We start from the raw sequence: 16382 nt of genomic DNA, 5'->3' as shown, positions 1-16382 counted from the left end.
AAGGAACTGTATCATGAGGAACGTGCTAGAGGGTATGGGGGCAGGAAAGAAAGGGAAAGGGTGAAGGAGACTACAATTAATGGACAAAATCAAAACAGAGAAATCGTACGTGAGGGCAAAGAGGTTAGCGGAAGACCGTGGAGCATGAAAGCTTCTCAGCTGCAGCAAGTGACCTGCCAATAGTGGCGGAATACTTATGATGATGATGATTATTGTATAAGAATTCCAACTAATGCTTCCTGTAAAATAAATAGAAGTGTGTCAACAAATTGTATTATATGATAAATAAAATAATTTACTTTGTAAATACTTAGGGCAAGCCAAAAGCAGTAGAAAATATTGAAAATAGAAGATTAGTACTGTTTATAGTCTCAAGGCGGCAACCACATAGTACATCTGCACAATTTAGGGAAGTTTTTTTTTGAATATATCAAGAAGAGTTTCAGAAAGGTTTTGTGAAAGTTCAAATATTTAGAGTGCAACTTATATTGCTATTAGTAGTATCAAGGATATACATATTATTTTTATTACTAGAAGATATTTTCTGCTTGATACTTCTATTCTACAACGATTGATGTCATGTGATGTAATGAGTTTGCAGTGGAGGCTTTACGAAAACGCTCTGAAGAAGATGAAACTCTCTACTGAAAATTTCTGCAATTGGTAAATGACAGACGTGTACAGTTAGTCTAAGTTAATATTTGTAATCAAATGTAAGATTAGTTGTTAATTATAATGGGTGTCCAAGCGTCAGTGAACAAAAAGAAAAGAAAAAGAAAGAAACAGAAGGAAAAAGTTTCCTTGACGGTGGAAAAAAATATTGAAGAATTGAAGATAGGGCCCATTTAAGTATTTAAGAAGAAATATTGCATTGGATGGAATAAATTTGAAAATATGTAGCAACAAGGGTAGTAAATTTAAAGTAGATGTTCTGCAAAAGAGAAACGACTATGAATTACCAAGAAAACGTAATAGCAACAGCAAGAAAAATATGGAGCAAGAGATATTTGTAGAAATAATTCTGGATGAATCAGAAACTATATACTTTATAGGAATAAGTAAAAATATAGGTATTCTTAATATGATACTAAAGAAGCATGCTGTAGAACGTAAGAAAACTAACAGTGCAACGTTGACTCTATTTTTTTTCCTTATATTACCTTTAAAATGCGTTGTGGGAAACATCTTGTTCATCACATAATTAAATATATATTTAACTAAACTTTTTAAAACAATCTCGGGTATGTCCACAATAATTTATCAGGACAATGATCATATATATATATCTGGTGTCAATATTTACTTAATATTATAGTATCTTGTCTTATCTTCATCACCATTACCGGTGTTTATCAATTAGGTGCACCAGCACTTAGGTCAAGTGTGCTAAAAATATGAAATTATTGAATTCGACATTTGGGTCGTAATGCCTGAATTATATACTTAAGAAATAGAAAGAAATTAAAAATATAATTCTGTGTAGTCGTGATTAGGTGAAAAAAACATATCAAAATCAGATAAATCAGAGAATTGTCACAATGAGGGTGAATCAAAGTCAAAATCAAGAAGGAGTGGTAGCGAGATGAGAAGGCCGATGGTCAGGGTATAAAATTTGGGAAAAGTAAAAAAAAAAAAAAAAATAATAAAAAAATAAAAATAAATAAATAAATAAATAAATAAATAAATAAATAAAATAAAAGTGCGTAGAGTATTTACGGGTGTATGTGAATGTATTTGTGATTAAGTGTAAATATGTGTGAAATTATCACTTAATCCCCTTCCTCTTCTGCATACAACACTAGGGGAAGTTGTCACTATCACGATCACCGCCGAACTCTGTATTATAATATCGCTGTAATAAGATCACAGTAAGTGACTTCTTTTTCATCGGCTAATTAACAATTGAATCATTTTTTGCCGGCTACATAGATTATATGTTATCTTCATAACAGATACATATTTAAAGTAAAAAGTACATATTCAACACGTTAAAGTAAAGAAACGATATGATTTGTACGTTTAACATATTATTCATACAGAATTACCATATTACCCGAGAGAAAACTAGAGTAAAGAGCAAACTTAAAGGTCCAAAAATGAAGTATTTCGATTATATCGGTGGATAGAAACATGAATTTAATAGTAGTGTATTTGGTATAAATAAGACATGTTTTGTCTATGTAATAGTTTATATGAGTCTTATAATACTTTAACATGAAGTTGGGACTATGTTTTCATTAATTAAGAATTTGTCAGGTGATATATTTTGTTAATATGGAGGTTCGGACAGAGTTCGCATAATTATTACTTAGGAGAAGTGTGTTAGCGAACAATGGCTCATGAGATGTAATATATTATGGACACATGTTGTTCGTAGTTATGCAGTGCGTCGTACATTAGTCGTCCCATTCCAGAAGTCCCTTATTCACACAAAACGTTTTTTGAAAAACACATTTCAAAAAACACTTTTTTGAAATGTGTTTTTTCAGTCTTTATGATTTGTTAATAGATAATTTCAGCTAATTTACTTCCTTTAATATGTTCAGGTATTTATTTTACATTTTACAAAACTTATTTTCCTTATTTTGAGGTATAGAAATTAAGATGGTTTAAAAAAATCCCAAGAATTTTGTAAATTGAACAAGAGTGTTTTTGAAATTGGGCAATACGCAAGAATGATTGTAATATGATAAATAAATGTGAAAGTGTTTGCACAGAGATGCATAGTTTTACAATGAAAGGGCCATATTTAATGTTAGCATCTATAAGGTTAATTTTCAAGCTATTTAAGATTTATGGTTATCGACGATTAAAAAGAAAAAGTTGAAATGTATTTAGGTCTTTGTAATTACAAAATATCGTATCTGCAGCCGCAACATCTCTACATCCATCCATATTTTCTACTATCTCATTATTTGTGGATGGACTCTACATCCACAAATAATGAGATAGTAGAAAACATACCATACGTTTGTTCTACGACCATTATTATTTCAAAAACAGTTTCTAAATAAATAATTGTAAATATCTTCTTTATACTTTTGTGAATCCTATCAATATGATATCAATTGATGTGGTATAAATAAACTTCAAGCAAATCTTTAAATATGATCTCTTCCTTTTTTATGTGAAACGCTAAACAAAATGAAAAAAAAATCACGCAAAAAACAAATTACAAAATTAATGAAAAACATACGTACTTAAAATTCCCTGAGAAAAAGATTTATGACAAGAAAATTGCCAAGTTGATAAGCCATCGTATTTGTGAATTAATTTTAGAGCGATTTTTTTTCATTGCTATAATTGCATTGCTTAGAAGACATGAGTGTCTTTGTTTAGAACGGAAAAGTGAATGAAGACAAAATGTTCTTCAGAAGTAAGCCACCCCATACAAACTCGCATAATATTACTATCACTTCATATTTATTATAAGGTGTTGATAACAAAGGAAGTAAAGCAAGAAAATCCAACGAAATATCATTTTGCTTTCGTGATTATTTATCCGAAAAGAGTAACCACACTTTAATACACGACATCAATAATTAGTAGTGTTTGGAAGAATAGAAATAAAAATCTCATCTTTTTCACTAGTATCCGTATATTTAATTTACCATCTACAAAAAACTAAAAATACATCCACGAAAAACTTTACTGGATCAGTGATATATCAGCAGATATTCGTATCTGCGAAGACTCTATACAGGGTATTTCAAAAACATCGACGTTTCGGAGGTGATTCCTGACACCAAGGTAAGACAAAAAGTATAGACCAATCTGAATGCACAAATGCTTCCTTTCGGAATTATAGGCTGCCGAAAACGAAAATTTGAACTTTAAAGGTCCATAGTCCCAATATTATTGGACCTACCGTAGTCGGGTCAAGACTTCACGCAGGAACTAATATATGCGCTATCCAAAAAATACATGTTTCAGAATCCTGTGGTATTCACGCAACAACTTCTATAGAGTGTGTTTGCCTACGGGCATATAATTTGAAGTACCCACCAACTATCCCTATAAAAAAATTGTTGTGGAGTACCGCACGATTCTGAAACATGGATATTTGGATAAGGCACATATTAGTTCCTAGGTAAAGTCTTGACCCAACTACGGTACGCCCCACAGTGTTGGAGCTATGGACCTTTAAAGATCACTTTTTCATGTTTTCGGCAGCCTATAGCTCCGAAATGACGGATGTATGCACCCAGGTTGCTCTATACTTTTTTGTCGTATCTTGTTAGGAATCACCTACCAAACTTTGTCAGTGTTGTTTTGAAACACCCTGTATATATCATTGAATGTTGATAGTCTTTTTAATGTAAGAACATTGCTTTACTACTTTAAATTCTGAAAGCTCCTACATAAACAAATTCACCTTCCTTAACCTATTTAAGCTAGAATACAATAGCTATGAGTTCTAAATATATTAATTAAACAAGTTGCCTCTTGAGGAAAAAATAAGAATTATATGCATTAAGTTTACAAACTACAAATAATAGTTACCATCTATTAGATTAATATCACTTTTATTCTCTTAAAGCCTTCTACGTAATAATATAAAACCTGCTTTAAACTAAATCTCAAATTCTGTAGTTACTGTAATCAATCCGTAACATTATCTTTTAAATATAATATTTTAATAAACAACTAACTCAATGTTCTATCATTTTAGTATAATAATCCTATCTCCCTAAAAAATAAAACGCGCTAAAGAAAGCAAAACAACATAACGCCCATTAGAAAGTTTAGTGGCTTTTATTTAAATACTAGCGTTGATTACCCACTTCGCGGGATTGAAATAACAATCTGAAATGCACAACTCCTTATGTCATGTGCTTGGTAAAAATAACAGTAAAAATTAAATATTACTATCGTGGGCTGACTTTGTATTTAAACATCATCGGAAGTGTGACTGTTCATTTCAGTGATCCCGAAAAGTATGGATTCGACACTGATATTGGTCATTTACGATCATATTTATGTGTCTCTTTCTCCTCGTCGTCCAAGTTGCGGGGCTGAATTTGGATATAAACGATATCACAAGTGTCACTATTCATCTCAGCGAGTCCAAAAACTATAGATTCGACACTAATATCGATGATTTTCGATCATTGTAAATATATCTCCCCCTCCCCTAAGTTGCACTATCAAAGTGATATGATAAAAACCATCCTAGGCCCGAACCTCACCTATGTTTAAAATTTGATTGAGATCGGTCGGGTAATTCATATAATTGTTACATTGGTATTCCAGATCTCCCTTTATCTGTAATGGACTGGACCAATGGAGAATCGAGTTATGGGTTTTGTCTGTCAATTGTAAAGAAATTACCTGATTTCCACATGTTAAGAGTTGTTCATAATTGTGGTCATTTAAAAACTTTAATATTTCCCTAAATTTGTCAGATTGTTTTGGATTCGTTTGGGGAGACGGGTAGGTCACATTCAAGAGTTATTAAGTCATAAATATAGTCACTTTTATTTTTATATAGATCGATTTTTATATATATCTTCCACTCCTCCCCTACCCCTATGTTGTTCCGTCAAAATGAAATGATAAAATCCATCCCAGGCCCAAATCTCATCTATGTTTAAAATTTGAGATCGGTCTGGTGTGGTTCAAGAGTAATTAAATTTTATTTATTTTTATATCTCCCCTCCCCTACGTTGTTCCGTCAAAATGAATAGATAAAAACTATCCCAGGTCCGAGTCTCATCTATGTTGAAAATTTGATCGAAATTGGTCGGATGGTTCAAGAGATTAGGAAACGCAAGCATAAGTCACTTTCATTTTTATATATATTGATTTTTCTCCTAACCTACTATGGCAAATTCTTTACCGACAACTATTATAATCAATAGTATACAATATAATAGACTGTAGATAGTATAGAGCTTTTACCTAATGTTGCAACCTGAAATGTTTACAAAATCAAACAAAACATAAATGAAATCTACAGTAACATTTTATGAATTTGCTGGCCTGTACATAGCCTCTAATTTTATAAGCCACTGACGTAAGTACATTTCTGTACAAGTAGGTTTCCGATATTTTGCTTCGTTTTGCAAATATTTGAACACGCAATGTTAGATAAAATATTCTGTGTACAGTATATAAATCTTTCTAACGAAAAATATGATAAAATCATGAAAACAGATAGCATTTACTTTGGGGACAGATTTTGATATTTTTCTATTCGTTATGATGAAAAGGTTACCAATTAGTACTGGTCTAGTTAATAAAACGAACATAGATTTTGCTATGAAGAGATCGGCATGATAGTCTTTACATATTAATACTTGTTTTTCTTCAATTTTTCTTCACATGAGGCATCTTATTTGCTCCTTATAATCTTCAAAACAAATATTCTTTAAAAATAAAGTTCTTTTTACAAAAATAATTGTACATCTTACCTGAGTGACCTTATTCCTGGAAAACTGCAGACTTGCAGGAATTTGGGGCAGCTGGCGCTTTTTAGGTGACCCGGTTGGAGTTGCTGTAGCAGACCGTGATGACAAACGTGGAGGATATGAGTGGGATGGAACGGGGCTGTGTGGCCTAAAAAGAGAAAATTAAAAAGAAGACGGGTTAATCGTAGCTGTAAATATTTACATATTCCTTATTGACACTTACAGTATATTATCTGTGATGTAATAGTAAATAAAGGGGAAAAGTGGCTTAAATACGCATTGTTAGACTACGAATATTCAATAACATATATAAGACATTTTTACAAACAAGTATGAAGAGGTAACACAAAATAAAAAAAAATAAAAATAAAAATAAAAAAAAGTTTTGCAAATGCAGATAGGTATATAATTTTGTAAATATTAGGTAGTAAATGTTTCATATACTATAATGTGCCTGGAAAAGTATTCGCTTGATATGCACCTAGGTCTATTCTGTATTGTCGATTCATTGTGACTAGTGAAAGTGATGAGAAACGACTGAAAGCTTTCTAAATGTGAGTGTGGAGAAGAATAGAGAGAATTAGTTGGGTCGAGAGAGGGTGTTAAAAATGCTGGGAGAGAAAAGAATAATTTTGGATATTCGGAAAAGGAAGAGAAACTAGTTGGAACTTTGGTTAAGAAGGAACTGTATCATGAGGGACGTGCTAGAGGGTTTGGTGGAAGATTGTGTTCTTCCGTTCTTCATCTGTCTTCCTTACCGGCACCATTTCTGGAAAGCTTAGCAGACTATTCGCCAGGTACAACATCAGAACAACACATAAACCTCCAGCAAAAATAAAGAACTTATTGTGACCAGCCAAAGACGATCTGGGCCTTCGAACACCTGGGGTTTTTCGCATCCCATGTGAATGTGGCAAGGCATACGTCGGACAAACAAGATGGACCATTGAAGCCAGATACAAAGAACACAATAGTTACATCAGATTAAATCAATCAGAAAAATCCGGGTTGACAGAACATAGAATCAATCAGGAACATAATATTTTATTCACAGATACTAAAATAAAGCACGCGTGAGAGATACTAAAATAAATTATACGCGTGAGAATAAAACCTCATGACTAGTTTTTGAAAAAATTAAGAAAAACAAGTTTCCTTGTAAACCTAAAAAAAATATGCTGAATGGGAACCATGCCACCTATTGAGATAGAACTAATCTCAAATTTCCATTTAAAATGTCTTCATTATGACATTATTAAGACAGTGATACAAATGGTGTGGTTAATGAGCTATAGCCTAAGACCATCATTATCTTTTAAATGCTAATTTCTTCTTATATACATATCGTTCGATAGACCAAATGGAGCTGCACAAAATAACATGTGAGTGTCGGTAAATTCGCATGCGTGGTTTTCGAGAAAGAAGAGAAAACCTTAATAGTTGTGACGCTCAAAGAAATATGTCATTCGTTCCCAAAATTTGACGAGTTTTGTGAACGTGAAATAAAAAAGCAAGGATAGGAATGGCGAAAGAAGCCTTTGGGAGGAAGATAATACTATTTTGTGAGTCCTTGAATAAAGAGTTGAGAAAAAGACTCATAAAATGCTTCGTGTGGAGTATTGTACTGTATGGATCCGGAACATGGACATTACGTAAAAATTATGAGAAACGAGTGGGAACTTTTGAAATGTGTGTATGGAGAAGAAAGGACAGAATTAGCTGGGTCGAGTGGAAAACGAATGAAAGGGTGTTAGAAATGGTAGGGGAGAAAAGGACCATTTTAGATACTATTAAGAAGAGAAGAGAAATTGATTGGGACATTGGCTAAGAAGGAACTGTATCATGAGGAACGTTTTAAAGAGTATGGTAGGAGAAAAGAGAGGGAGCGGTCGAAGGAGACTACAATTAATGGACGATATGAAAACAGAAATATCGTACGTGAAGATGAAGAGATTGGCGGAAGATCGTGGAGCATGGAAGCTTCTCAGTTGCGGCAAGTGAACTACCAATAATGGCAAAATATCTATAATGGTTACTTGGCTGGAAGTAATTGTTATTTATTCTGTAAATGTAGCAAAATGCACTATTAACTATCAGAGTTTATAAATTTTGTTTGACTTTTTACTGACAGGGTGACACACATGCTCTTTTACGCACACGATACTTGTAACTTAGTCGATATATTTTCAAGATTTGAAGTAAACAATCCTCCTCTGTAGGCTAATTACGTTCCCATCTAATAAACACGTTGAAATATATATTAATAAAAGTAGGAAACAACCTATTTACACTTATTTTTACACGCCGGATCCTCTGTAGGCGTGAATTCAATAATAAACTGGGAGTGAAAAAGTGAATGACTGGACTGAGATCCTGGGTTCGAGTTCTGTCCCACTCATTCACTTTTTCAGTCTTTGTGTTATTGTTGTTGAAATGTTACATATTATATCTCTGTTGTAAAATAATGTAAAAATTGTCTTTTTTTATATCAGACTTCAAGGTCATGCTATGCATAAGTATGGGAATTCTTGTAAAACAGCTATGTCAATTCATTTATCTATCGACACATAATCAAAGTGAAAACGGTAAAAACAAAACAATAAATGTTTAGATATCTGTGAATTCGGTGTCCCAGGAATATTTTCCACCTCTTCCCATAACCCTCTATTCCAGAGCTTTACAACTCGAGTCACGTAATATATATGTGATCAAAATAGTGATTTCTACAATTTTGTGCTTCTACAATTTTTGTGCAAATAACATTCCATGATGGTGAGTTCAAGAAGGTACGTCTGTTCTTAATGCTGTATCAATCGATTCACGTTTTAACCCTTCGAATCTTCACACCTCAACGAGCTCCGAGAGTGTGAGATTGTAGTGTTCGCCAAGTCAATGCATGTCATTGAAAACTGTCATAGTAAAACATAACTTTTCAATATTACTAGCTGAACCTGCACTCTCTACATAGTGTATCATTCAAATATGAGCATAAATCTCCTTGTCATTCCTCACAACATCTGTCCACTTCCCTTTACAGATACACCTAAAGAACATCTTGGTAAAAATCGGCAAGGAGTATCAAAAAGGGGAGATTTCTTGATTATTTTTGTTTTTAATATCTCGCACCGTTTCCAAGATTTCCGGTTGGAGTTTCTAATTCATATATGATCAGTGTTTTCTTTCTTCTTGCATGCAGTATCTAATAAGCAAATACATTACCACACAATTAATTGTAATGCCAGTGATATGTATATGGTGTTCATTGTTCTAAACAATCCAAACAATGAAGAGTCATGTTAGAGTGGAGATGTCGTTATCCTTCTTTTTCATTATCATTTGGTCATGGAACAAACACCGGAGAGATATACCAACCCCTTATACAAATGTGTGGTGTAGGAATGTATAACTCGTAGGATATGATGCTTTACTTTTTTAAAATTTCAACACTTCCAGTGTACTCCTAAAAATGTAATAAAGAAATAACGGCCTTTTAAAAAATATTCAATTAGAACTTAAGAATCTACACAAAATTTGCAATCGATCAGTGAAAACGGCATCTTTCTAGAGCTTATGGTTCCCGAGAACCCACTGTCGACAGGGTTAGCCACAAACATAAACTTTTTTTGTCCACAAACATTTAAACTTTTCTTGATTACATATAAACCTAGCATTTTAATATATATATATATATATATATATATATATATATATATTGTTATATAAATGTTCAAGGTCTGTTTAGAGTATTATACTTGGGAAATCCCCTACAGAAAACAAACAAAAAAAATTAAAGGAACCATCACTATTAAAATTGAACCTATGCACAGTATTTTAATTAATGTCAGTCAATGAGTGTCGTGTAAAAATGTGTGTATTAATGTCTTATGTCATTTACTTGGCAGTTTTTGAAGAATGAGATCATCCTTACAATTGTTAGAATATTCGAATTATGAGATAGCGACATTAGAAGACGTAGTTATGATCACTGAAGAATTAGAAAATTGTCATTATTTATTAAAATACATTTTCTATATTATTAAAATACCTCTCATGTTCAACGTCTACATAGAAGAGAATATGAAAGAATTCTTTGATAAAAACGAGAAAGGCATAAAAGTAAATAGCCAGTTTTTAAGCACAAGATGTTTGCTGATGACATAGCACTGATAGCGGAGAAGGAAAAGGACTTAGAGGAAACATTTTTAAGCTTGAACGGCCAACTGGAAAAAAACATGCAAAATGAAGATAAATAAGAAGAAAACCAAAGTGATAAAGTGCACAAGAGCAGGACAGAAATGGATGGATAGAAAATCGAAGACGTTAAGACATTCCCTATTTAGGAAGTCTAATATATTCGGACGGAAGAAGTGAAAAAGACTTAAGTTCCAGAATAGTGCAGGCTAAACAAGTATTCAATAGGAAAAGAGAACTACTCACATCAAGAAATGTGTCACTGGACGTTCGTAAACGATTTATTAAGACACTGGTATAGAGCGTGGCGCTGTATGGATCAGAGACGTGGACATTGAGAAAAGCTGAAATATCAAAGCTGGAAACATTTGAAATGTGGTGTTGGCGCAGAATGTTGTGCATATCATGGACCGAAAGGAAAAAAATGACGTACTAAAGGAAGGTAATGAAGGACGACGGATCATGAAGATCATAGGAAAAAGAAGAAACAGCATGCTTGGCCATCTTATTCGGTACTCTGATTGGATCACCGTGTTGATAGAGGAAAAGACAGAAGGAAAACCTTGAAAAGGAAGACCAAGGATAGAATATCTAGATGCAATTGCGAAGAAAAGTAAAAGAAACAGCTCTCCCAAGAGGCGGAAAGGTTTTAAAGCTTCCATATTGCCCACTAACCTGTGGTTGAGGTAAGAAAGAAGAAAAGGCCGAAAATTGAATAGAAGTAACAATTTCCTAGCTTGGAACACCTCGTTTTAGAATAAAGGTTAGACCTTTTTTACACATCTCTTTTCAATAAGTTTTTTTTTTTTTTTTTTTTTAGATATTTAAAAAGAGGAAGATTGTATTCCTGTGAAATTATAATTAAACTAAGAGATGTACTGATTTAGATTAACGTGAAATGGCCCTCAGCATTAGTAACTAAAAAATTTAAGCTAATGAACACAGTACTCACCACATCATTAAATGGAATTAATGAAATTTGCTTTCGCAAAGTAATACTCGAAGCATCAATACTGGCATCAGACATCGAAATGATACTAAATTAAATCTTTAGTTTTACGTTCTCATGTTATACCTTGCAGGCTAAAAGAGGCGGTGTTAAATGAAAACAAATTTTAAAAAATAAAATCTTTAGTATCTCACGTTTACGTCCTTTGGGCTAAAGGACACGGATGATTAATGGACTTAATGAATATCAAATAATTGGCGGAATGAGAATGCGGAAGAGAAACGGGAGAACATTAAGAAAATCTACATACACGATGTTCACCACAAATTCATATGGCATGGGATCAAACCAGAGACTCTTTACATCAGATATGAGCGCTCAACCACTGAGCCATCTTGTCCGCATTCCATATAAGGTATTTACCCATATAACATACCGTATCTTGTCCATGGAAGATATTTACCCATATAACATACTGTATCTTGGCCATATAAGATATTTATCCATATAAGATACTATATCTTACCTAAATAAGATATCTACCCATAAAACACTGTATCTTGCCCATATAAGATATTTACCCATATAACATACTGTATCTTGCCCATATAAGACATTTACCCATATAACATACTGTATCTTACGCATATAAGGTATTTAAGTCTTACGATTATGTCTTACAGGCTAAAAGAGATGGTTAATTGAAAGCACATGATGTTGGAAGAACTAGTCCAGTCAAGACAATAGAAGGAAGTGAAATCCCCAGTAACAACTAAAAACACATAGTTTTTCACTATAAACTCACATAGTTGGAAACCTTTTGTACAGCTATAGTGCTCTACGAACGAGTTACCAAGGATTAAACCTGGGACCACATGGAAGCATTTTTATTGCGCACTGTTTATCAATTGTTATAAAGATTAAGAAATTACGAGTATAAAACATTTAGATGTATTAAAAAGTATACTCGATAGAAGACAAAAGTAATAAAGTAAACAAATAGAGTATATTAATATAGCTATTTATATACAAGAATATATTCACGAGACATATATGATATATATACTCACACGCACACACAATTATACGCACAAATATGGAAATACGTATGTAAGAAACATGCATATATAAAGTGTGAAACAGAAACAAACACATACACATCCATAGATGCGATAGAAACCTTCAGAGTTGTCTAAATGTAAAACATACAAAACTCTATGAAATAATTACAGTTGATTCTGTTTCATATCAGCACGATCCTTATCACGCATCACTAGTTTCGCAGTTTCGCAATGCGCAAAATACTCTTTCAAAGTATGACTCAAGTTTCATCACGAGAAAATCTATGCATATCATCAATGCTCTTTAATTTAAGACTAAGTTTTGAAGAAGGGAAAATATATTCTTTAATAATGTAACTATGTATATCCATTTATATCAAAGTTGTTATTAGTTCTCAATGAACAGATTCTTTAAATAATACTATAAAATTGATTATTATTTTTTAAAAAATGTTTATTTTGTACATCTTTTAAGAAGGTAACTGAAACTTCAGAAAATAACCTTCCTTCAGCACTAGATATAGTTCTGTATACTTCTGCCTTATATCTGCTGTTAGCTTTCCAAATCTAAGTGCCTCATTTACACGTATTCATACATAACAAATACTTCTTCAGCATGTCACGCCACAGCGCTGTATTCCAAGACACCGGAGAAGATTTTTATCCTTAAGATATTCAATAGTTTCATATAACTCCAATTAGTTCTTGTGTTCTGGCACAAGTTGAATTACTTACATAGTGATCAGTTCAAATTAAATAATCCATTTGATCGTAATAATTATAATTTCTTCCTGTTTAAAGTCTTGAATTGTAATATATCTTCATACATCTTCATCTTGTTAAAATATTTCAGAATTTTATCATTCCTTACCACAATGACTATTCAAAAACTTTTCTTATAGTTAACGAACTTGTCAAGTAATACCCTCATTTTTAATTTTCTCCATTGTTTCCACAGATTTATCCTCCAACATTTTGCACATTATAAATTCATTTGGTTCCAAAACATTGCCCAACATATTTATTTATTAGATTCATTGTTTTCAAGTAGTACTGTTTTCCAAATAGAAACAAATTGTGCACTGAGGGATTGCTTCTACGACAATATACTTTCTTCTCTTCAGATTAAAATGTATTGAATATTTCATTGACTCCTCTGTAATCCTGTACAACCAGGTACGTCAAAGGCGCACTTATAAATTTGTTTGAAGAATTAACGTCTCTTATGGATGTTTGTCTTTACACATGAGATTTAATAATGTTCGTTTCTTAATTAAAATATTTGTTTAATGATGGATAATATAAATAATTAAATGGAAAGCTGTAGCACTTAAACGAGACAGCAGTCGATACGTTAAAACTTAAATTGATCTTCTTCTTTCTGGAATACGTTTATGTTAATTATTCTTCACATGTAAGCATCAATCAGGTAATTTCTGCGTCTTTAATTAAAAAGTTATCACTAATATTTTCTTCTATAATTATCATCATTCTGTCAAGTTGTATTTTATATTATAAAATATTTCTAGTTATAACAAACACTTTCATTCTGTTTCTGATGATTACAAGATCTTTCCTAGATCCACTGTATTTTGTTCAGGCTGTAGGTAGACGTATCATTGTATTCGGCCCAACATATTAACTATCATCTTCATTATCCTTTTTCCAATCTAATAACGATCATATACATATTATTTTTAATATTACTTACTATCATAGTATCATGTTCTAAGTATATTTTAATTCTACTGTGCTTCGTCATTCTCCAACGATTACATACATGGATATTACTTGGCAAGCACTGCTACTACGTATGAACACGTATCTACGACCATATGAAGTTCACAAGAAAAATGACAGCTACATGTAGTTTACAGACCTGGCCTCTGGTGGAGATAAGCTGCGATGACTCATCTCAGCCATCCTTCGTGGACTCTTCGAACGACTACGAGAATGTAGGCTTGGGGAATCCGTTGGGGCGGCTGAGCGTGAGCGCTGTCTACTAACCGGTTCTGACATTACACCCATGCCGTTCTGAAGAAAAAAAACAGGAAAAAAATAAATGTAGAAGTTTAAATTAAATAACAATATTACTTGTTTTACTTTCACATAGTTTTTTTTTCTGTTTCTTTGTACATTTTAAATTGAGAGTTTTAATTTGAAGCATAGTCACATAGTTGCCAAAATACATGCACCTAACAAATGAACACAGATATTTTATACACTTGAATAATACTTTTCAACTAAAAGCTTTATCGTCCGTTTCAATTTTTATCTTCTCTATATCTTTTATCTAAATAATAAAGTTTACTACTTACATAAAAATACTTTAGCTCAAAATTAGAACATCTGTAGTGAAAAATTGAGAAAAATGCATACATACATGTAATAAATTATATAATTAAAAGTAAAAATGAACGTAAATATCTGTTTACCTATATCTCTAAAAAAAAAGAAACATACATTTCAATTTAAAACAGTAGAAAGAAAATAGTCATTCTTTAAAATTAATAAGAACCATATTCAGGTATTTTTTTTATTATTTTTATTATTTTGATAAATGCTATATTCAAAACTTAAATACAAATCATGTATGTATTACTTTTGAAATTTCTAAGCGAGAAAGCTGAAACAATAAAATGGAACCAGCGATTAAAATGAAATTAAATAAAATTATGTTTTTCTTTAAATTTCTGTCAAATTACGCTCATTACTAAATTCTATTGGGAATAAGTAAATATAATAAATAAATAAATAAATAAAAAATACCTTATGCATTGACGATGAGTAACCCATCATTTCGTTTCGTGGAATCATCATCCCAACCCGCTTTCTTCCCTGAGGCGACATATCCCGTCTTGATCTTCGTTCCGACGTTTCTACTTCTGGAGGGGGGCTAGCAATTGGCATAAAAAAATAAAAGTATTGTCACCTCGCAGTTGAAATATATATATTTGGTTCTCAAGTACAAATAAACACAAAACTATTTATGTATTCCGTCAAAAGATTTATTCACTTACTTGAAACATACCGGACAGTTTCTCGTTTGACCTGAAATCTGAAACATCTATTTTTCGAAATCACTATGTTCTGAAAGAATACACTTTACAAGAACTGTATTGATTACCTTATCCTTGTGCTACGAGAGATGATAATATTTAGAAAAATGTAAGCAAAATGCTAATACTCACCGCCGTCTGGAATGTAATAAAAAAAAGTGAACAACAGTAAACAGTGACAAGTGTGTTATCATTAATATCGGTTTATGTTCAACAAGAAGAATTACGCCTCGCATTTCTTAAATCCTTTTTAACCAATTTTATCCATCCACATTTCTCTCCATGTATTAAATCCTTTTCGAATGGTGACTAGGCTGAAGATAGAGATAATGCTCTCCGAAAGTACTTAAGATTCTGCGTTGAGTATTAGCCTTTTGATTACATTTTGGTGTACTGATTACCATTTATTAATATATTTAAAACAGTTCTGCATCACATAATAAGTATTAAAATACGTAAATAAAGGTAGAAACAATGATGCCCGAATGTTAAATAAAAGATGCTTCGGTGTTCATAGTTCAATTTTTGATACCAAAGAAGTATGTGGAAATTCCATATAACAAGGTAATTATGGAGTTCATAAACAAGTCATAGAAATAGTATAAATATTCCAAACTTTAACAACAGCTCATTGTGTCATTGTATAAAGGTAATAACACAATATGACATTATTATACTACACGTAGAAACATCCAAGATGCATTTTACATAA

General features: G+C 32.2%; 1 protein-coding gene across 10 annotated transcripts in view; it reads right to left on the bottom strand.

Annotated features, from left to right (window-relative positions):
• The window catches only part of Rim (Rab3 interacting molecule), a 516869-nt gene that overhangs the window by 83445 nt on the left and 417042 nt on the right, over window positions 1–16382 (bottom strand). For 9 of the 10 annotated variants that reach the window (XM_081769756.1, XM_081769750.1, XM_081769751.1 and 6 more), the window contains 3 exons: window positions 15381–15507; window positions 14491–14645; window positions 6414–6558 (listed from right to left, as the gene is read on the bottom strand). In XM_081769756.1, the coding sequence (XP_081625882.1) occupies window positions 6414–6558; window positions 14491–14645; window positions 15381–15507 (427 nt within the window). The remainder of the gene's footprint in view (window positions 1–6413; window positions 6559–14490; window positions 14646–15380; window positions 15508–16382) is intronic. The other variant, XM_081769757.1, reaches the window with a different exon arrangement.

The sequence above is a fragment of the Thermobia domestica genome, chromosome 8 (genome assembly GCF_964235325.1).
Source record: "Thermobia domestica chromosome 8, izTheDome1.hap1.1, whole genome shotgun sequence".
Lineage (NCBI taxonomy): Eukaryota > Metazoa > Arthropoda > Insecta > Zygentoma > Lepismatidae > Thermobia > Thermobia domestica.
Note: the sequence above shows the minus strand (reverse complement) of the source record. Positions and strands in the feature narration are given on the sequence as shown.